Below are 22,242 nucleotides of genomic sequence, written 5' to 3' on the forward strand. Positions count from 1 at the left end.
TTCTGTAAACTAAAATGCACAACCCAAAAGAGGAAATCCCAATCAAAAGTATAAGAATTGGCTCTCTATAGAGCACAAATGATCGATTATGTTTTGTTTAACTATTTTTATTTATGAGGGGAAAACTTCTTTATAGATGTGACATCACTCTGTTATGGATGTGACAGATGTGAAATTGCCACTTGTGTGAATTTGGTAAATCAAATACAGTGTAATTGTTTAAAATCACTGATAGGGACATTTTTACTCTAAAATACTTGCCTACACAAAAACTGTAGAGGATGTTTTGCTATTTTGGTGGAAACTTCATTTGTTTTAATGGCATGGTGGACAGTGTCAATGGAATTGCTCACAAGTATAATTTGTGCCTTTCAAAAAAGTGTCAATGGGTTGAAACCTTAAGATTTCACAGCAATTTGTTTGATTTAGTGGATGAATTTGTATAATCTCAGTCATAGACTTTAGGGATGATTTGCTAATCTGCTTATTAAAGCTTTACAGGTGGGATTTGGGAGCATGTCTCCTTTTAAATATCATACATTTTTATATGAATGAAATAATAAAAATGTAAATAATAAATAGTAAATATTTTTTATATGAATAAAATTGTACAAAATAACTTTTCTGCATTTAAAATAGTTACGCTTCCAATTGAGATGCTTAGCGTAACCTATTATGCAATTGGATTTGTGCTATTTGTTAGATTATATTGTATTTGGAAACGCTGATAATCAGTTTACAGTTATTTTTTATGGAGAGCAAGATTATAAATTGTACTTAAAAAAAGCCATGTAAATTTATTTGCGACTCATGCTTCTTGATTTGTGGAAAAATTAACAAATTAAAGGCACAGTATGTAGCATACACAACTAGAGGGTGCATATTCATAACAAAAAAAGGTGCAGTTTGATGATACAGTGAGTGAGTGTGGAATCATGGGGGTTGTGGTCTTCATTACATCTAAGGATGTGCCGATACCATTATCGGGTCGATAGGCCTAGTTAAAATTTGCTAAAACCAATGATTGATTTTATCCACCCGCGACTAAACCATATTTAAACATCATGTAGCCTACTTTTGACCCACCAATTAACAGCAGCACTCACAAATATAACAGAAAACCGCGCATAACAGGATTTTATGCGTCCCCAATCTGCAGTGTCAAGAGAGTGAACCCATGCAATAATGTAAACTGCACACACTTGATTATGTAATGTGTGAAGTCATGGACGTGTGTCAGGAAACCTTACCCTTAAAATGTCCATGCTAAATCGGTCATCAATAAGGCCTATCGATTTACAGGGTTATTGACAATCACTGGATCATCGAGTAATCGTTAGCATCCCTAATCTGAAGACACACCATAGTGGTAAGTACACAGTTCACTAATGCCGTTCAATAGTTTTAATGGTGCACATTGTCCAAGTTTTAGAAAATTTGTGTACTTAAAAGCAGGAGGCTGTTTTGGAACTGTGGCTGTGTACGAAACTGCAAACTTCCATACTATACAGTATGCTAAAATCAGTATGCGAGCAGAGTAGTATGTCCGAATTCATAGAATTCGAAAACAGTATGCGAGAAGTACTCGGATGACTTACTACTTCCGGCGAGATTCTGAAGTGTGCATTCCATGCATGCTGCGCTATCCCATGATGCCCCGCGAGCGAATTCATGAATGGGAGTAGAGCGACGCAAATGATGCAGGTACGTCACGTGACTATGTCAAAATGGGGGATGTAGTACGTCTGAATTCCATTCATACTTTTCACATTCATACTGTATAGAACGTACTTTTCTAATGGCCGAGTAGTACGTTTAAATTCAATTGCAGTACCTACTGAGTAGTAGGCGGTTTTGGACGCAGCCACTGTGTAACTGAATGCTAATGAGCAATAGTTCTGCTCACTTTTTGTTAAATTGGGTGTGTTAACTATGCATCGCTTTTCATTTCCTTTATCTGGGTATGTTTACATTTTGTGATGACACTGACTTTTTTGTTAAAACCAAGCAAAATGTAGTTAGCCTTGTGTTCATCCTTGTGATAGGCAAAAATAAAAAAATCTCATTCATTATCATTTCTAGTTCATTATCATTTTCATCTTTTCATTTTCATTAATAGCACTTTAATTTAAACCAAATCTAAGAAGAATCGGAATCAGTACACAGTATCAGCAAGTACACAAATTAAAATACTTATACTCGTATCGGTTTGTAAAAAAGTTATATCAGTTCATCCCTAATACAGCCTATAGGACTCCTCCAGGAATCCTGTTCATGGATCTAAAGGTCAGTAATCTTACAGTAATCTTAAAGCAGTCAGAATTAGGCATGGGATGATAATCGGTTTCAAGGTTAACCGTGGTTTGGAAAAGTCAAGGTTTGGCGACTCCTGATTAATTAAGGGACTAAGCCGAAAAGAAAACTAACGAATGTTTACTGCTCTAAAATATTATAAATGATTCTTAGAAAACAATAAATTGTGTTCAATGGGGGGACAAAAGTGTTTTTTTTTTTTGTTTTGTTTTGTTTTACCCAGACATTTAAAAAGAACTTATTTTAGAGCAGAAATCACAATACCGTAATACCGTAATACTTTTACCCAAGGTTATCAAACCGTCAGAAACTTATACCAGCCCATGCCTAGTCAGAATACCTGATCTGGATTGTGCTACTCATCATGTAAATCATTTTAATCAGTATAAATGGTCCGAATCTGAACTTAAGTGGCAATACTTTTACCCTATTGTCATTAATGTATATAGGATACTTTAATGTAAAAAGAAATATTTGTGCTTATCTCAAATGAGTATGAAATACACAAAATATTTAATGCAGTGCAAGACAGATTTAGAACCATAAACATAACAGCATATCAAACTTTTATTAAAAAGTTTGTTCACTAGGATCATGTTATTTTGCTATTTCTGTTATTTTAGCCTCGAGGATGGATGGATGGATGGATATTTTTAACTCATCCCAAAAGCATTTAATCATGATGAATGGGATAAAAGCTAAAGATGCGTCCGTACTTTAAAATAATATTAAAGAGTGTATATCGATCATTATGATTATGCGAAATTACATAGGCTAAAATGCCTGTCCAAACTTTTGACTGCATAAACTTCCTAATAATCTTAAAAACAAAACACCTGTGTGAACAACAACTTGCGTTTTTTAAAACATTATTTCATTTCTTTCTCTTTTTATGGACAGGAAAGAAGTGAATATATTTAATTCGTCAAGAATATACACAATAAAGTTTTAAAAACAAAACATATTTCCATTGTGGTCCTCGCGTTTCCAAACATTCATTCCCAAACCAGCATTTCAATACAGCAAAACAGCTTCAATGTCAAGTTCACAGCACAACTTCAAGATTGAGGTTAAGTTGGTTTTATATTCACACATTCAGACTTTCTCCTTAATAATATAATTTCAGAAAAGTATTATTTGGAAATCCTAAATAGTGGAATCATGCTAGCAGCAAATGAAATTACAACACTGCTCACAGACAAATAAATAGAGCTAACGTTAATGTTGTTTCCAAGTCATAGGTTATTTCAAACTGAATATTCAAAATGCCGTAGTAAGAATGTAGGATAAATGTGAATATGAAACCAACTTTACCTCGATAACTTAAAGAACTTATAGACTAGATATCCCCGCGTCCTACCTTAAATAGCAGCCTCTTTTCCTCTTTCTTTTTCTCCACATGCTGATCCAAAGGCATCTGCAGAAAATCGTCTTCACAGCAGATGAAGCTCACGGTGCATCCCATCCAGACAGGTTCAGGTGAGCATATCCAACGCGAGCGATAAAACTCGTGGTTTGTGTGTTTGTGTATATTCCTCCTGAAGGTCGGTCAGTCCCGCAGGTACGCGCGCGCTCCAGTCAAACACTCGCGCGCATTTCAGCCCAAAACGCGTCCAACAGGCGGTAAATCCACGAGCTTTCACCACAAAACTCCCATTCAGAGTGACGAGAGGCTGTGGGAAGAGGAAGAGTTGAGGAGTGACGGGGAAAGTTTGAAAACTGGGATCTCTCTCTTTCTCTTGCTAACTCACTCACACACACTCTCTCACTCACTCTTTCTCTCTCTCTCTCTCAGAGCTACAGGAAATACATGGCAAACACAAATGTAAACAGAGCCTGCTACTATTGTCTGTCTGTAGAACAAAACTTTTGTTTTATTGGCAGTTTAAAAAAAAATCTTCTGACTGTAGTTAAATTATAGACTAAAAGACTAAACTAAATCAACTAGTACTTTATCAAAATACTATACCTGTCTGTACCCTACACCTGGGGTTCACAACAGTTTCCACTTCGAGGCCCACCTCCTTCTCCAAAAATGTTTTGAAGGCTCACCTGTCTGACCTTTTCTCCTAAACGGATTGTCTAGAGAAAAAAGCTTATTTCAAACTTAAATTTATTAGCAAAACATTTATGTTGCCTTCTACTATTATTCTATATTTTATTTACAACATAATAATATACATTTATTTTGTTATTTCAAAAACACACACAGATTTAAAGCTCCTGAATTCTTTAATTTACTTAGTTATTCTTTACCATGGCAGAGTATTTGGGCCTTTTCTTCAATAAATAAAAAAATGTCTTATCAATTGTTTTTGTCTTGTTGATAGTTTGTGAATCAATTGACTTGTGCGACTCTGATGCAACACCAGTCGCAGCCTCGCAGGCGTGAAGCACACAGAGGCAGGTTATTATAACTCTAATCATCATTACCTTTACATTTGCGTGACTGGTTTCTCTATACAACTGAGAATGTTGACTTATTTGGCGTGCAGCGGTTGGAACTATTAGCCACTTTTATGTCTGTATTTAACAACGAGGCTGTTTTTGTTCTTGTTTTGTCCAAAGTAATCAAACAATGGGAAATGCCATTTCTTAGATCCTTTTAATACGACATATTTAATAATAAATCAAATAAATATAGTAGAATATTTAAGTTAATCTCACAGCTCACCTGCAGGAAGCGTCACCAAAATCTGACTTTTTTGCATTGGAAAAAAATGTACAGAGTAAACTGTCATAATGAAAACACGACAAAGCCATTTGACTACCTTGTTCATAATGGTGTCAGGACTTTTCATCTTGAGGACACTGACATTGACATCAATACTTGCTTTTGAGGAATGAGCTCTCCATTTTGAGCAAGTGACACGCTTTTGCACGCTTTCGCTTTTGCAGATTATCAACTAGGTTGTTCAGTTTGTACTCATTGTTTTGAGAAATGCATTAACTGTTGTGCAAATGAAATTTTGACTGGGAACACCAAAGTAAGGGGCGGGAGGCGAACATGGCAGGAAGGTTAAATAGCATTGGATGCAGCTCAGATGCACCAGGTCTGCATCCAGACCACTCTTTTAAATCAATCAATCAATCCATCAATCCATTTATTTTATTTTTGGGGGAGATTTTATTTATTTATTTATTTATTTATTTTTTGGATTTTATTTATTTATTACATCTTTAAATATATATTTATTATTATTATTTTTTAGATTTTATTTATTTATTTATTTTGAGATTTTAACACTCACTCCGAGTGTGTTTTATTTTATTTATTTATTTTTTTGAGATTATCATATTATTATTATTAGTAGTAGTAGTACTATTATTATTACAGTTTTTCTTATTTTATTTGTTTTTTGGGAGATTTTTTTGTTTTGTTTTATTTTTGGAAGATTTTATTTATTTATTTATTTTTTTGAGATTTTATTTATTTTTTTGTTATTTTTGTTGTTGTTGAGATTTTAACGTTCACTTTGAGGGGGTAATTGAGATCTTCATTTAATTTTTTTAGAAACAATTTGGAAATGGAAATAGTGTATTGAGAAATGCACCAAAGCCACTGAGAAAAACTGTAAAAGAGACCAGTCAATTTTGACTGGAATCACCAAAGTAAGGGGCGGGAGGCGAACATGGCAGGAAGGTTAAAAAGCATTGGATGCAGCTCAGATGCACCAGGGGCCTCATGTATCAACGCTGCGTACGCACAAAAACTTTGCGTACGCCAGGTTTCACGCTCAGAATCGCTCACGTTTGGATTTACTAACAATGAACTGAACGTGGGAATGTGCGCAGGTTCACGGCAGCTTTCTGGCAGGCGTACGCACATTTTTTGTGCGTGTCTGTTTTATTTCCATTGGCGACTCCTAGAGGCAGTTGTGTTAAATTCTTCTCTACAAAGTGTCTGATCCTTGCAATGGCAGCTGTATGAGACGGGTTCATATAGTAGGTATGTAAGATTTCCATACCATACAGTTGACCAGCTAAATATTAAAGCACAATTTGCAGCGGTCGCCTGTTTTCCCAATGTAATCTGAGCAATCTACCGCACGCACATTGCTATAAAGACACTATCTAAAGATGAATTTGCATGCGTGAATCAGAAACATTTCCATTCAATAAATGTGCAAATAAAATATGATGCACAAACTTATTGATGATTCCTACTTGTCTTTCTCGTGATAAATAGTGGGCAAAATATGATATGTAGCGGGGAAAAATAGAAGAAAAAGTTCATCAGACGCTGGATTCGAGCCGAGTTTATGCTAGAACGTGTCAGTATATGATCATATGCTTCTTATGAGGTGCGCCACTTAGACTGCTAAGAGTACTGCAACACTTTACAGATATAAACCACACTATTTCTTTTTTAAATGCACTCAGTGCGATGTTACTGTGTTAACCGTACCAGCTAAACTCTCCCACTCTATTTTTTTCTTTTGTTGTTAATTCCGGAGAACAAACTTGCAAATAACACCGCTTTTCTCCGGTCTACCTCCGAAAGCAGCACCTCCAATTCACATTCTGTTCAAAGTTTCTCTTTTTGTTTGATTTTGCCATTGCTTTTTCGTTGGGTTTTTCCATTAGCATAGTCATTAGCATATTCATACGGGGAAGGAGGCAGGGAGGGGTTTTGTGCTCGTGCATGTTGCGCTCAGTTTCACGTTCATTCGGATGTACAAAAGAATATGCGTGAGATTCGGCGTACGCAGTGTTTCATACATCTGAATTTTTTTCTGCGTACGCACATTTACAGCTTTGTGCGTACGCAATGTTTTAGTAAGATTTCCACGCAAGTCTTCGTACATGAGGCCCCAGGTCTGCATCCAGACCCCTCTTTTAAATCAATCAATCAATCCATCCATCCATCGTTTGTTTTATTGAGTGGAAAATATATTTCCAGACAATATTTGAAATATAGACTATAAAAACTAAACACACTGTGTAAACTAAACATAACAGTGTAGGATTGAGAAGTACACTGTGACTGTCACATATTGCATTGAGGTGAAGATGGTTTTACATTTGCACATTCAGGGTTTCTCCTTAACAATATGACTTCAGAAACGTATGCTTTGCAAATATTAAATAGGGAAATCATATTAGCAGCCAATGACTTTCAAAGTACAACGTTGTTCATAGTCAATTAAATAGTGCTAATGTTGTTTTGAAGTCATGCCTGCATCCAATTTCAGATCGAATATTCAAAGTAGCACGGTAAACAATATAGGGAACATGAAACAAGTTATCACAGTCCAAAAATAAATGAATGTGCGAATGTAAAACCAACTTTACCTCAATACATATTGCACCCATACACTAATATGCAAACACTTTCAAACATGGTCCGATTGCCAGTGTATATATTATGTTATTAACACTGTATTTGAATGGTTCTGAGATTGGCGTTAGGGATTAGGTAGGTTTGGGCAATATTACAGGTACACATCACACTATTACACATTAAAATTTACACTGGCAGCAAAATCTGATGGGTGCATCATCACAATGGTTGGACAATCTGACAATGTAAGACATCGATAGAAAATCAACAGAACACCAGCAAACAAATATGTATACACAGATGTATACACAGTGTTTGTTTTATGTGAATACATTTAGATTTTTTTGTCTACCTTCTAAGGTTATCACTGTGTTTATGTACCATTTCAATACCAAACCAAATCAAACGATATCCCATTTTCCATAACACACCAAAATAACCACAGATACAAGCTCCTTTAAACACCATTTATTACAAAAATGAACCATAGGAAGACAACATACACTCACTTGTGTCCACTCTGCAGAATTAAACCTGTTTAGATTGCAACTTAGGACATTTATACATTTTCCCACCTTGCATTTAGAGCAGCCATTTTGGAGTGACATCATCAGGGTCACGACCTCATGGCCAGTGACAAAAAAACAAAAAGAAAAAAACATTGTTCTGTTGTTTATATTCATGTTGGTTGGTTGCTGTGTTGTATTTGGAGATATGCATGCATACTTATTTACTTCCATTATTTTTTTATTTTGTTTTAATGTCTTTTATGTGTTTATTTGTGTACATACTACCCCACCAAACTCTAAAATGGTACAATCTCTGGGCTTGGCCAATGATGTCAATGTTTATTTTGTTTCTTTATTATATTTGTTGGGAGATTTTAATCCTCTGACTTTTTTACTCCAAGTGGGTAAATGAGATTTTATTTTGTTTATTGTTTGAAGATTTATTTATTTATTTATTTATTTATTTGTTTGTTTGTTTGTTTGTTTGTTTGTTTATTTATTTATTTATTATTATTTTAGATTGTATTATTTTTTAGATGTTTTTAGGAAGATTTAATTGATTTTATTTTTTGGGAAATTTTATTTATTAAATTTTTTGGAGATTTTATTTTATTTTATTTTGGGGGGAGATTTTATTTATTTATTTATTTATTTATTTATTTATTTATTTATTTTTATTTTTGGGGGGGATTTTATTTATTTATTACATCTTTAAATTTATTTATTTATTTATTATTTTTTAGATTTTCTTTATTTTTTATTTTAACACTCACTCCGAGTGGGTTTTATTTTATTTATTTATTTTTTAGAGATTATCATATTATTATTATTATTATTACAGTTTTTGTGTGTTTTTTGAGATTTTTTTTTTTTTGTTTGTTTTTGGAAGATTTTATTTATTTTATTTTTTTTAAGATTTTATTTATTTTTAAAATATTTTTGTTGTTGTTGAGATTTTAATGCTCACTTTGAGGGGGTAATTGAGATCTTCATTTAATTTTTTTAGAAACAATTTTCTTTTTGGGTTGTTGTACCTTATAAATATTTTATAGTATATTTTTCTTTATTGTATCTTTATTGTATCCATTTTTGTCTTCCATAAAATACTGAGGTTAATATACATGTAAAATATATACGCTATTCTATAAAACTGCACTCTAATATATTTATGTATAACTATATATCTATTATTATCTATCTATTTATCATAAAATAAGTACAATTATTAAGAAAAAATAACTATTGCACATAATTATAAAAAATAAATAAACTTAACAGTACTGAGTTACAATGGGTTTGCTAAAGCAAACTTTCACTTTTTGCATCTATTCTGGATAATACAACTATCACAATTTCAAGCAATTCAGACTATTTTTATCTATACGAGGCTTTGTGTATAATCCAGTTACAGTTTGTTTTTATAGACTTTCCTTTTCTAGTTGTAATAAAGTTGTAAGCGGGCGAGATCAAAGCAATACAATCAACATGTGTTTAATCAATACACACAGTTACTGATCCGTCACTGATCCTGCCATTGTTTTCATTTACTACCCTAAAATTAAAGGTTCAGAGGCTACAATATCTTGGCTGGGAATGTTCAGTGTACATTCCTTCTTAATGCGCCATTTGTGATGGTTATATTTGCCCTTCACACCCGAATATCTCTAACAAATGGTGAACGGCTGTTTATAAAAAGATTTTGCATATACAATTTCTTGTTTCAGTTTCTATTAGAAATGAATTACTGCATGAGTAGGTTAAACTTAGAGTTTAAATGGTTACAGTAAGTCTGAAATAATATAATATATCCTGAGCTGTCAGAATTTGGTGACACTTTTTCAGATTTTCCATCATTCATGCGAAAGCTTTTACATGAAATATAAAATAATGGGATTATTTTACATTTGTATGCAGAGAATGATTTCTAATTTGTGTTATATTATACCATACATGTGTACTTGTTTTAATGTTATTAAATTTAGCAAATTCATTAACATTAACTGAGGTTAGTCATGTGTAATTATTCACAACACATGCTAAAACCGTCTCCATATAAGCGCATTTTGAATAACATTGAATAACATCCTTTTGTCACCCTGTACACAATGAGCCTGTTTATATGCATATTCTTTACCTAATTACGCTTAATAAGCCAACAATGCACACGGTCATGTAAATGCATTAAACCACTTAATTCCTTTATAAGAGTAAAGTCATAAATATTTAGATGCTTCCCTTCAGTTGACTGAGGTATACATATGTGTGACAGGAAAAAGTTTCCAGAAAGGCAAATCAGTAAGGGAAGAGGAAACGCTGCAAACTCAGATAGTTTCTTGACCCAAATAATACATACAGTTGAAGTCAGAATTATTAGCCCCCCTGAATTATTTTTTTCCCCCAATTTCTGTTTAACAGAGAGATTTTTTCAACACATTTCTAATCATAATAGTTTTAATAACTCCTTTCTAATAACTGATTTATTTTATCTTTGCCATGATGACAGTAAATAATATTTTACTAGATATTCTTTAAGATACGAGTATACAGCTTAAAGTGACATTTAAAGGCTTAACTAGGTTAATTAGGCAAGTTATCGTATAACAATGGTTTGTTCTGTAGACTATCGAAAAAATAAAACTTAAATGGGCTAATAATTTTGACCTTAAAATAGTTTTTAAAAAAATTAAAAACTCAAAAATAAAAACTGCTCTTATTCTGGTCAAAATAAAACAAATAAGACTTTCTCCAGAAGACAAAATGCTATCAGACATACTGTGAAAGTTTCCTTGCTCTGTTAAACATCATTTGGGAAATATTTTAAAAAAGAAAAAAATATTCAAAGGGGGCTAATAATTCAACTGTGTATTTATATATTATATTTATATACATACTTCAACTGTATGTATGTATGTATGTATGTATATATATATATATATATATATATATATATATATATATATATATATATATATATATATATATATATATACATACATATATATATATATATATATATATATATATATATACATATATATATATATATATATATATATATATATATATATATATACATACATACATACATACATATATATATATATATATATATATATATATATATATATATATATATATATATATATGTGTGTGTGTGTGTGTGTGTGTGTGTGTGTTTATATATAGTGATCAGCATAACAGCATAATAAATATTTGTATCCATTTCTCAGTGAATATAGCCAATTTTGATGCATTTTAAACAGATCTGCAGAGTGGATGCGCGCGTACTGAAGAGCGGTGTTATCGCGCACGTACTCAAGAGCGGTGTTGTTGCGCGCCTACTGAAGGGTGGGACTGATGGTGTGCTGCGTCGCCAGGGCACTTTTGATCATTTTGGAAGGGCACTTACTATCCAAGACTGAAAAGGGCATGTGCACTGCACAGGTTGAGCCCTATGTGTGCACGTGCCTGCTCATGACCATTGTTGAGAGTGTTTTTTCTTGAGTTTATTCCTTCACTTTCATCAATTGGTTTGTTCCATGATTGTTTGGCACAATCAACACTATAAAAGAGCTATATAAATAAAGATGAATTGAATTGAAGTGAGAGTAGGAACGTAGAATGACCAGTAAATTGAGAGCTTTGCCTTTCAGCTCAGCTTCATCTTTCTCACAACAGACCACTATATCGACCATATTACTGCTAATACAGTCAAAGAAATGCAACAAAATGAAATAAATCATGAGTATATGAGTGTATGAGTGTGAGTGCGAGAGTGTATGGGTGTTTCCCAGTACTGGGTTGCAGCTGGAAGGGCATCCGCTGTGTAAAACTTATGCTGGATGAGTTGGCGGTTCATTCCGCTGTGGCGACCCCTGATAAATGAAGGGACTAAGTTGAAGGAAAATGAATGAGTGATGATTGTATTTACTTAAAAGAATGGCTATTCAAGACCTTAACCCATGGAAACATGTGCATCGATTTCAATGTCAACAGCAAAAACAAGCCCTTGTCATTTTCTGTAAGCTATTTAGTGAAGTTTATATATAAACTAATTTAGAGAGGATCACATGCTTATGATTGCTTTCGGCTGGTCCTGCATTATTCAATTTATGATAAATAACCTAAGTTTCATAACAGCCATCTTCGTTTTGAAGAATCCCCCCTTCCACCCCTACTCCTCCTTTCCTAGTTGGGTGTCATGGTGGCCCAGTGGTTAGCTCTGTTGCCTCACAGCAAGAACGTAACTGGTTCTAGTCCTTACCAAGCCAGCCAATGTTTTTGTGCAGTTTACACATTCTCCCCGTGCTCACGTGTGTTTCCCCCGGGTTCCCCAGTTTCCTCCGACAGTTCAAAAACATACAACTTAAGTAAATTTACTTATCCAGATCAGTACTATAGACATGCTCCTAGTAAGTAGTTATCTCTTAAGAGCAAACACTATCTGTTCATTAGCTACTACAGCAGGGGAGTTCTCAAAATCTACCTGTGCTCAAACTTCCCTCTTGCCCTGAAAACGGGAGGGAGCCCCGGGCTCGAGGATCTTATGAGCTCAGGGCTCTCTCCCAGGACAGCATGCCAAACAAGCTTATAATCAATCATCAGCTAAGTGTAAACTCTTGAAATACAAAATAAAGACTCTGTTTAGTATTATGGCGTGACGATTTTGTGATTACTGATTGTATCCTAACCTCACTTTTGGCAAGTACAGTACATCCAAAGCTCAGAGAGTAGGTTTTGCATGGAAATCACAGGCTTGTCTGATTTAATTAAAGACTTTTCTGTTGTATTTAGGAGAGCAGAAAGCTTGCTTAAGTGGTCAAAAACAGATAAACAGCGTCATGCTTAAAAATGTGCGCTCCTGGTCGACCTTCGTCAGGAGAAACAGCTTTTTTTAATTGCGCTTAATGGAAAATTTAAATCCCTGAATCAATACATCACTTATTCGACTAAGTGGATGCATGTAAAAGCTTTTGGCCATAAAGTGCATGTGAGTGGACGCATATTGAATTTATTCCTAGCAGCTTTAGTGCTTGAGTTTGGGCTGTTGTATTAGACTCTGCTTGCTCAGGCCTGGACTGGCTGAATTGAATGGACTGATAAGGAACGGCTTAAATAATGACTTCCTTCCTCAAGAGTTTGTGTGTATTCTGTCCAGTGGCTTATTTGGTTTTGCATTGGGTATATTCTTTATAACTCGGGGAACAAAACATATTGTGTTCGTTTAGAATGCATAAAATAACTAGTTCTTGGTTCCTGCTGAGCTAAACTTAATAGAGATTCAGTTAGGGGAGGAGTCATTCCCCTGATTCACACTTTAAAAACTACTGCATCTGAGATTAATTCATGTGTTTTATTAGCTATGTTTCCATCCAAAAATGTGAATTAACTTCATGCGCAAAACTGGATTATCGCATAAAAGACGTGTGAATAAAGCAACGTTTCCATCTAACGAGTCAAAGCAAACAAAATCGTCACTTCCTGATTATCTGCCACCAAATGTCAACAGTAAAAACGGAATTTGCTGCAGTGGCTGTGTCAATCTTTTCTTCAACTAATAAATGACTTGCGTCTCACAAGGCAATCCTGACATGCAGTGAGCGTGAGATGGCGTTTGAAGATGTCAGACGCGGAGCACAGACACTCTTTATTCTGGAGGTCATTGATGATGTAATAACACTAATACTTAAACGGTAAGGCATTTTAGAATGACACAACATTTCAGATGTTTTACAGTGTGCTCAGCCTGCTGGTTTGTCCATTTACACACATTTTCACGAAATCACATGACCTTTTTTAATGCGCATATTGGAATTTGTGCAGTAAAAGTGTTTCCAGCATAGTTTATGCGCATCTTTTCTCATCGAATAAAAAGTTTATCCTTCACAGTTATACTCATGAGCTTTTTATGCACATTTTCAAAATTTATGCGCATCATGGTGTTTCCATCAGCCGTTTTTTTTTTTTGTTTTGTTTTTTGCAAAACTTAAACATAAAAATAGGTGGATGAAAACATGGCTATTTTTAATGATTCCTTGAAAAGAATCTGTTCATAAGAATCATTTGTTCATGAATCATCAAAAAGTGTAATTAATTTTCAACATTAAAGAGACAGTTCACCCAAATATCAAAATCCTGTCATCATTAACTCTCCTTCCACTAGTTTTCAACCTATTTAAGCAACAAAGCACAAAAGACAGATATTTTGAAGAAAGCTGGAAACCTTTAACCATTGACCTCCATAGGATTTGTATTTCTACTATGGAAGTGAATGGTTACAGGTTATCATCCAACCTTTTACTGTTCAACAGAAGAGCACTTGGGGAATAGTGAGTAATTTTTAATTTGTTGGGTGAACTATCCCTTTAATGGTAGCTTAAGTGCAGTCATAATTAAAATTGAAAGCATTTTAATATGGAGAACCAGCAATATATCTTCAAGCATGTGATGGGGTTTAGTGTTTGAGTGGATTTAAATAGAAGTGCTATTAGATAACGCTTTGGACAGGGTGTTATCTTTGGAGTAAAGCCCAAACTTCAGGAGTCTGTTTAGTGCTACACCTCTATGGCGAGACCAAAATTCCTGATTATGGTCCAATAATCTTACACATCCATCTACAAAATAAAACCCTCACGAATGACATCACAAACAAGTCATAGGCCAAGTAATATGTCGTGCTTTAAAGTACCTCATGTAATTTAGCTTTGCAGGTATTTTAACAATAGGTTTACATCCATCCAAGATCAACAATTATTTAAATGTATTCATTATGCACATTACAGAATCAACTATGTCTGAAACGGCTGGTTTAATGATCAGATTTCTCTAAACCCCGCCTTTCTGAAAGCATACTCTTCTGATTGGTCAGAAATCGGTGAGATTGGCTGACCACTTATCATATGGTTTGATAAGAATATTTGATATCATATTGTTGCTCATTATCATATCACATCACATTGATTTACTTTTTTCGTTTTTTTTTTTCTTTTATGAGAGAATGACTATAATTATTTTTTAAAAACATTTTTTCATTTATTCATTTTCTTTTTGGCTTAGTCCCTTTATTAATCTGGGGTCGCCACAGCGGAATGAACCGCCAACGTATCCAGCATATTTTTTACGAAGCAGATGCTCTTCCAGCTGCAACCCATCACTGGAATTTTTTTTAAACATATCATTTATATAATTTTTTATAAAATTCAAACTTTGCAGACATTTTTCATTTATTTTGAGGCTTTTCCTATTGCTCTTGCCAATTTTCAAGAAATATCCCATATTAGTGTGGAGGTGGGAGGCATTTAATGGGGAATAAATACATTAGTGCCACACTAGACAAGGTCAAGCATCAAAACACCTCTTTCAGGCACTTACTGAGCCCAATTTGTCTCTGTCCTTTTTCTATTAGCCATTGATTGCATTAGTGTTCATCTGAAGCTTCCTAGCTGGGAGCAATGACATTGGGAAAACTGAGGGGGTCAAAACAGACTGGGTTATTTGGGTTAAACTTTAAAAATGCTGTAAATGCAGCACACACACAGATAGCCAAATAGGCCTATAAGATGCCTATAGTGAATGCTTTAGGCACGTACTACTCCATCAACAAATTGATTTGCTTCAAATCATCTAAATCCCACCATCAGCGCATTCAGAAATAGCAGTTAGTCGCCAAAAGCCTCTAAACAACTTGCCTTCGACAGCAAAAGCCGCTATATCCCGAGAACCAATCAGAAGGCATGAAGCAAATCATATGTTTTCAATGTAGCAGCATGTTGATACGCCAGCTTTTATGAGGAGACATATTCCACTTTTGATTTTAAAAGACAGAGTTTGGTGAACTGGATGAGTCTGTCTGACTGTCAGTAAATGGCAAATAAAAACGTCCCTTACCTCAAAACTCTTTGCATTATAAGAAAAAGAAACACTGTACAGTCGGAAGTGTAGCACGCATTCATAGCATGTTTTTGCGCATTGACGCTACTTTGAATGAGTCTGATTTACTTTACAATAAACAGCAACTGCGTTTCACGAAAGACAGTTAAGATGCCGTTCTTTTATCCAACGTTGATGCTGTGAGGATAAACACGGTTTGTAAAGTATTTTTTTCTGTCTTTTAGTAGATATTTTACAGGGCTTAACAATAAGGACTGCCCAGTGGCCCGGGGCCAGTGTGTGAGATGCTCGGGACAGTAGACAGGATTGTTACTGGCCTGATCGGGCCACTGATGCCCTGTCACTAAAGTTTAATTTGCCTGTGACTTTTTAATTGCGTGCAAAAACAGTCAGAACCGAGAAACAATTTATGTTTCAAGCCTTCAAATGCTACCTTCTCCAGTACATCGAAGAGACAGCAACATGGCGGCAACATCAAGTGATGATGCTAAAGGAAAACATTTGTTTCTAACGTCTTGGAAGCAGACATTTATGAGACACCACGACTAAAAAAATGAAGTGATGTTTTGTACTGTTTGCTGTCAGTTTGGCAGGTCAGCCATCTTTTTTTTTTTTTTTTGCAAAGCACTTAGAATTTTGCTCATACATTTAATAGTATTTTTTAAATATTTAAATTCTAGATTTACAAACATTTTGACACATTTATTTTTCAAGTTGTGGCGAAGAAATAGATATTAACTTTTTTTTTTTTTTGGGTAGGGACAGTGAAAATATTGGCAGCACAAGTAAAAATCTGAACCACTGGTCCGATCGGGCCAGTAGAAAAATTCCTTATCATTGATCCCTGTATTATAAGAGAGACTTTTTTGTTCACCAAAATAAGTGGTTCTAATTGGATTTGAATTGTAAACATTGAATAAAAGTTCATTCATTTATTCATTTTCTTTTTGGCTTAATTCCTTTATTAATCAGGGGTCGCCACAGCGAAGTGAACCGCCAACTTATCCAGTATATGTTTTACGCAGCAGATGCCCTCCCAGCTGCAACCCATCACTGGAAAACACCCATACACTCTCTATTACACACATGACACACATACACTACAGACAATTTTAGCTTACCCAATTCACCAATAGCGCATGTCTTTAGACTGTGGGGGAAACCGGAACACCTGGAGGAAACCCACACGAACACAGGGAGTGAATAAAAGTTTAAACTCCTAAATTCATTCCACATAAATCTGCAGATTTTTTACAAAATTCTCAGCAGAAATAGAAAAAAATATTACAAATAAGGATAGATAACCTGCAGTTATATAGTATATAGGTGATGTATGTCTACAATAAAAATGTCAAGAATGGATGTCTACAAAAAAAAAAAAAAAGTAAAAAAGACAACGCTATCTCACAGCAATTCCTAACTTTTTGTTTTAGTGGCTATTTCATATGAATTCGTATGGTCTTATTCAATTAAATTTAGAACGATTTGCTTATCCCCCAATCATGGTTGGGTTTATGGGCGGGGTTGGGTGATACATTGATACATTGTCATTCAACTAAGCTCATACAAATTCATCTGAATTAGCCACTAAACTGACAAAAAGCAAAATAGTTACATTTCCTTGTGAGATCAGGCTAAAAATAAAACACATTTGGATCAAGCTCATCCCCCAGGGAATCATCATTATGTTGTTCAATTATTGGCTCCTTTACTAAAATGCGGGGGTTTATCTAGAGCAGGGGTGTCCAAAGTCAGTCCTGGAGGGCCAGTGTCCTGCTGATCTTAGCTCCAACTTGCTTCAACACACCTGCCTGGAAGTTTCTAGTATACCTAGCTTGATTAGCTTGTTCAGGTGTGTTTGATTGGTGTTGGAGCTAAACTCTCCAGGACACCAACCCTCCAGGACCGAGTGTGGAAACCCCTGATCTAGAGCATGCATATTGGTCGTTGCATTTTTCCCCATTTAAAACTATACAAGTGAAACTTTAATCAGAAGTGTTTACTTTAAATAGCACAGCAGAATATTGGCTTTTTCTCAAGCCAACATAATATGGGCTGCTAATCTTTTCTTTTAATCATTTACCATACAGTAGAGTGTGCTTTTGAGGACCACAAGCTTTTCAAACACACTGTGATCTTCAAGATAAGCCATAAGCAATCTAAATTCATATAACCCACTTTCTTGTGCGAGTCGTCATGAAAACCAACAGAGCACAAACAGCGAAGGCTGTAAAATGATTTGTGCATTACCTTGATTCTGGGTCAGTAGATCATCTGTTTCTGATGTTCCAGTTATCTTCACTGGCAAAGTGCCTGAGTGTAATCATTCAGATTGTGTATTAAATTCATTTCTGTACTAAAAGTGTCTCCATGTTTATTTAATCAGGGTGTCTGTCGAATTTAAGACTTTAAGACTATTATAAATAAACTTTCAGGCTAAACACTTATTTTAATGGCCTGAGGGAAATATATTTTTAACTGTCCCCTTTAAAGATTTTGTTATTTCTTAGCCACATATTTTAAATAGTGTGTCAAAACAAGCACATTGTGGTTGTAATCATAGACCTAACATAGTTTGTAAACGTTTGGTAACAGTTTTATGGAGATGTAATGTTGGTGATTGGATATGTGTTGACCCGACTGAGTAACTTTACATGGACAAAGGAAAATAAAGACCTGTTAAAAATAATTTTAGACCTACAACACAATATTTCAGTCAATTTAAGACATTTCTGGTCTATGTAGGAATAAAAATTATCATATGCACTTGTTTATATGGCAAAACATCACATTTCACCAAAGAGGGTCCATACTGACTCCCTCTCCTGCTCTGAAGGTTATCTTCTCTGGCTCAACTGCTATCAGGCTTTCTTTGAGGCCTACTCTTTTGTCTCCTCCTCCCCCCCTGTCTCCCCTTTCCTCTCTGAGGTAAGTTTATTTTACATTTAAGCTGGGCACAATTTATATCATATGTTTTTATCATTTCATGTTTTATCATTTTATACAGTCATTTCATAACTAATTCATTTGTAACCATAGAGATTTATTGTTATTAAATCATCTCATTTTCAAGTATTGGTGAATTACTTTTGATTTAACATCAACACTTTATTGCTTCCATATTGCAATATAATGCAATCATATAATAGCAACACTCTCCCACATTTTTAGCTATTAATGCTGCTCTTATTTCGTTTTAAGTATAAGATTGAATGGTGTAAGGATGGTTTGACTAGAGATGTACAGTTTTTTACTATCATACTGATAACTTCTAAGCTACAGCGCAACCTACGCGCAACGCATAGCCCCTAGCCATGGCCGTCGGCGACGTGCACCTCTCAAAAAATGTAACGCGTACATGTAGCGCAAGCTCTGTGATTGGTCGGCTTGGTACCACTGACGAGTGTGGGCGGAGGTGAGAGCCGCGCGAGCCCGATGGAGTGAGTGTTTACATGTGTGGAGTCCTGTGAAGGAGCTCTGGTATGGAGACTGTTGTTTTGTATTTACCTTTTGATTAAAGTTCTTGCACGTCCGCCGGTTCCTGCCTTAAAATAAGTGAATTTGAGCCACTTGTACATTCAGGAAGCACTCAGAAAAAAACAAAACACCAGCGAAGAAACTCGACACAGAAGAACATTAACACCTTACTGCCAACTAGCGTTTCAGAAGGGTTATTGCAGAGCAACAGAAAGAGCGTGCAGAAGTATAAATGCACGGCTACGCGCAAGGCTTGCGCCGTGGGTAACGCCGATCACTTGACGCAGATGTATTACACCAGGCATTACACCTACAATTTAGTTTTTTAAATCTAAGACTTTTTATAATTTTAAGACTTTTGATTCTGCAACTGGGACAACAAATCCACGTATTGTATTGTATATTAAAGAGTTAACCATTCATATCTACAGGTGCTGTAGATGTGTCAAAGATTCCATAAACAAGAGGCTTTTCAATACAGACTAGTTAGGGACCAAATCAAAAAATATATATCTCTGAAGGATCATGTGAGCCACTGAAGACTGAAATAAAAATAAATAATATTATAAAACATATTCGTAAAAAGCAGTTATTTACAATGCCAATATTTCATATATGGGAGTGATGCGCTCGCACCTTCCAGGCGAACTCAGTTGAAAACACAGACTATGTACTGGGTATGGCAACCCATCACTGGGAAACATCCATACACACTCATTCACACACATTTATTAACATTTTTAATAGCTTAAGTGATTTATTGTCTGGGTTGGTGTTGTTAATTAAGCTACAGAAACCTTGTAATAAACTGTCAGTACATCTTCTGTTCCTTTACAGACTTATTTCTCTACATATAATATTTCTCATACATCATAATAATGTATGAGAAAGAAGAGAGATTATATCAAAAGAGATTAATTATATCAAACTACCAAAATGTCAATTAAAGTCACTTTGTTAAACCGTACAGTTGAATTTCAACATCAAAACTAAACAATATCCCATATGCAATTCACAACCATAAATAAACAGAAAACACTTGTGAATCACAAAACACAGAAACTGTTAATTAACAGATATATTTTTACAGTGTTTTACTTATTTATATGATATTTGCAATATTTTCTGTCTTTTCTTTACATGAATGGTTCACTATGGTCGATGACCACAGTATTTTTTTTTTCTCCACTAAACCACATCCCATTTTTACGATATGTCCCTGACAGTATCTATACCATGTTTATAGGCCAGCGCTGTGTGTTTGTGCGAGGGAAACATACCTGTTTATGCTGTTTTCAAAGCAATAAAGCTGTGCTGTATAGATGAAACTCCACATTCCACGACCTGAAAGTAATCTCTAAAAAGATTGCAATGGAGATACGCTGGTTTTCCAGTGTTATTGTTCTGTCGTCCTATTGCTAAGAAACAATTTGCAACTGTAACATAAATCTGAAGCGCACAACACAAACAGCTTAAAGGGCTAGTTCAAGCAAAAATGAAAATGTACTCGCTGTTTACTGGCTCAAAACCTTTATAAGTCCAACACAAAAGAAAATTTTGAAGAATGTTGGAAACTGGTAGACATTGACATCAGTGGCAGGCACAGAAAATGCTATGGAAGTCAATGGCTACTGGTTTTCAACATATATTTCTTGTGTCTAACCAAAGAAACCCATCTAATTTTAAATTAAACATTTTCTTTAGCCAAGCTTTCACGATTCTACAAAAAAAAAAAAAAAAAAACTATTCATTGGATTTGCTAATTGTTTTTAAGATAAGTGGTTGCAAACTATTTATATGGGCTGAATTTCAAGAGTTCACACTTAGCTGATGATTTACAAAGCTTATTTGGCATGCTGTCCCAGGAGAGAGCCCCGAGCTCAAGGGCTCCTCGAGCCCGGGGCTTCCTCCCGTTGGCAGAGCAAGAAGGGAGCCCGAGCTCGGTGGATCTCAGAACTCCCCTGCTGCTGTAGCTAAGGGAACGTAAGGGATTAGACAAGCTTGATTGTTATGTATGTTGAATGTCTTTGGATGGTGGGAGGAAACTGGAGAACCCGGGGAAAACCCATGCGGACACGGGGGGGACATACAAACTCCCCACAGAAACACCCACCGGTCCTATGGAACTAGGGCCAGCAGTATTCTTGCTGTGGGGCTCGCAGTGCTATCCACTGGACCGCCATGCCGCCCAATCACAGGTAAAGGAGGAGAATAGGGGAGGAGGGGGTTTCTTCCAAACGAAAATAAAGTGAACTGAAAACTGAGGCTATTTATAGTGGCTTAGGGCTCATATGATTGGAACATTAGTGATTAGCAAATGCGAGACTGGCCGTGATAAATCATAAGCACGTGATCCTCTCGAAATTAGTTCATGAATAAACTTCACTTAAACAAAAAATTCAGCTGAATATTACTAACTTTAATTTGTTTACATTTAGACCATATAAATAATTTGCAACCACTTACCTCAAAATAATTTAGTAAATCCAATGATTTTTTTCAGTGTACAGCTACTGTATATTAAAGTAAATTCATGTTTATTTTTGCCTAAAAATATTTGTAATTTTTTTGTGTTTGTAAGGGTTTTCTCCTGGTACTCCGGTTTCCTCCACAGTCCAAAGACATAGGTGAACTGGATGAACTAAATTGATTGTAGTGTATGAGTATTTGTGTGAATGTGAGTGTATGGGTGTTCTCAACAGGAGGAGAACATGCAAACTCCACACAGAAATGCCAACTGGTCCAGCCAGCACTTAAACCAGCGACCTT

The 22,242-nt window shown here is 35.1% G+C and overlaps 2 protein-coding genes across 15 annotated transcripts in view; both read right to left on the bottom strand.

The window, feature by feature from the left end:
- tns1b (tensin 1b) overlaps positions 1-4,096 on the bottom strand; it is a 479,302-nt gene extending 475,206 nt beyond the window's left edge. For all 14 annotated transcript variants that reach the window (XM_087266581.1, XM_087266576.1, XM_087266579.1 and 11 more), the window contains exon 1: positions 3,674-4,096. In XM_087266581.1, the coding sequence (XP_087122707.1) occupies positions 3,674-3,778 (105 nt within the window). In that variant the 5' untranslated portion in view covers positions 3,779-4,096. The remainder of the gene's footprint in view (positions 1-3,673) is intronic.
- Positions 1-22,242, bottom strand: part of phgdh (phosphoglycerate dehydrogenase) — a 722,740-nt gene that overhangs the window by 388,302 nt on the left and 312,196 nt on the right. The window lies entirely within an intron of this gene.

This window comes from Danio rerio, chromosome 9 (genome assembly GCF_052040795.2).
Source record: "Danio rerio strain M-AB ecotype USA chromosome 9, GRCz13ab, whole genome shotgun sequence".
NCBI lineage: Eukaryota > Metazoa > Chordata > Actinopteri > Cypriniformes > Danionidae > Danio > Danio rerio.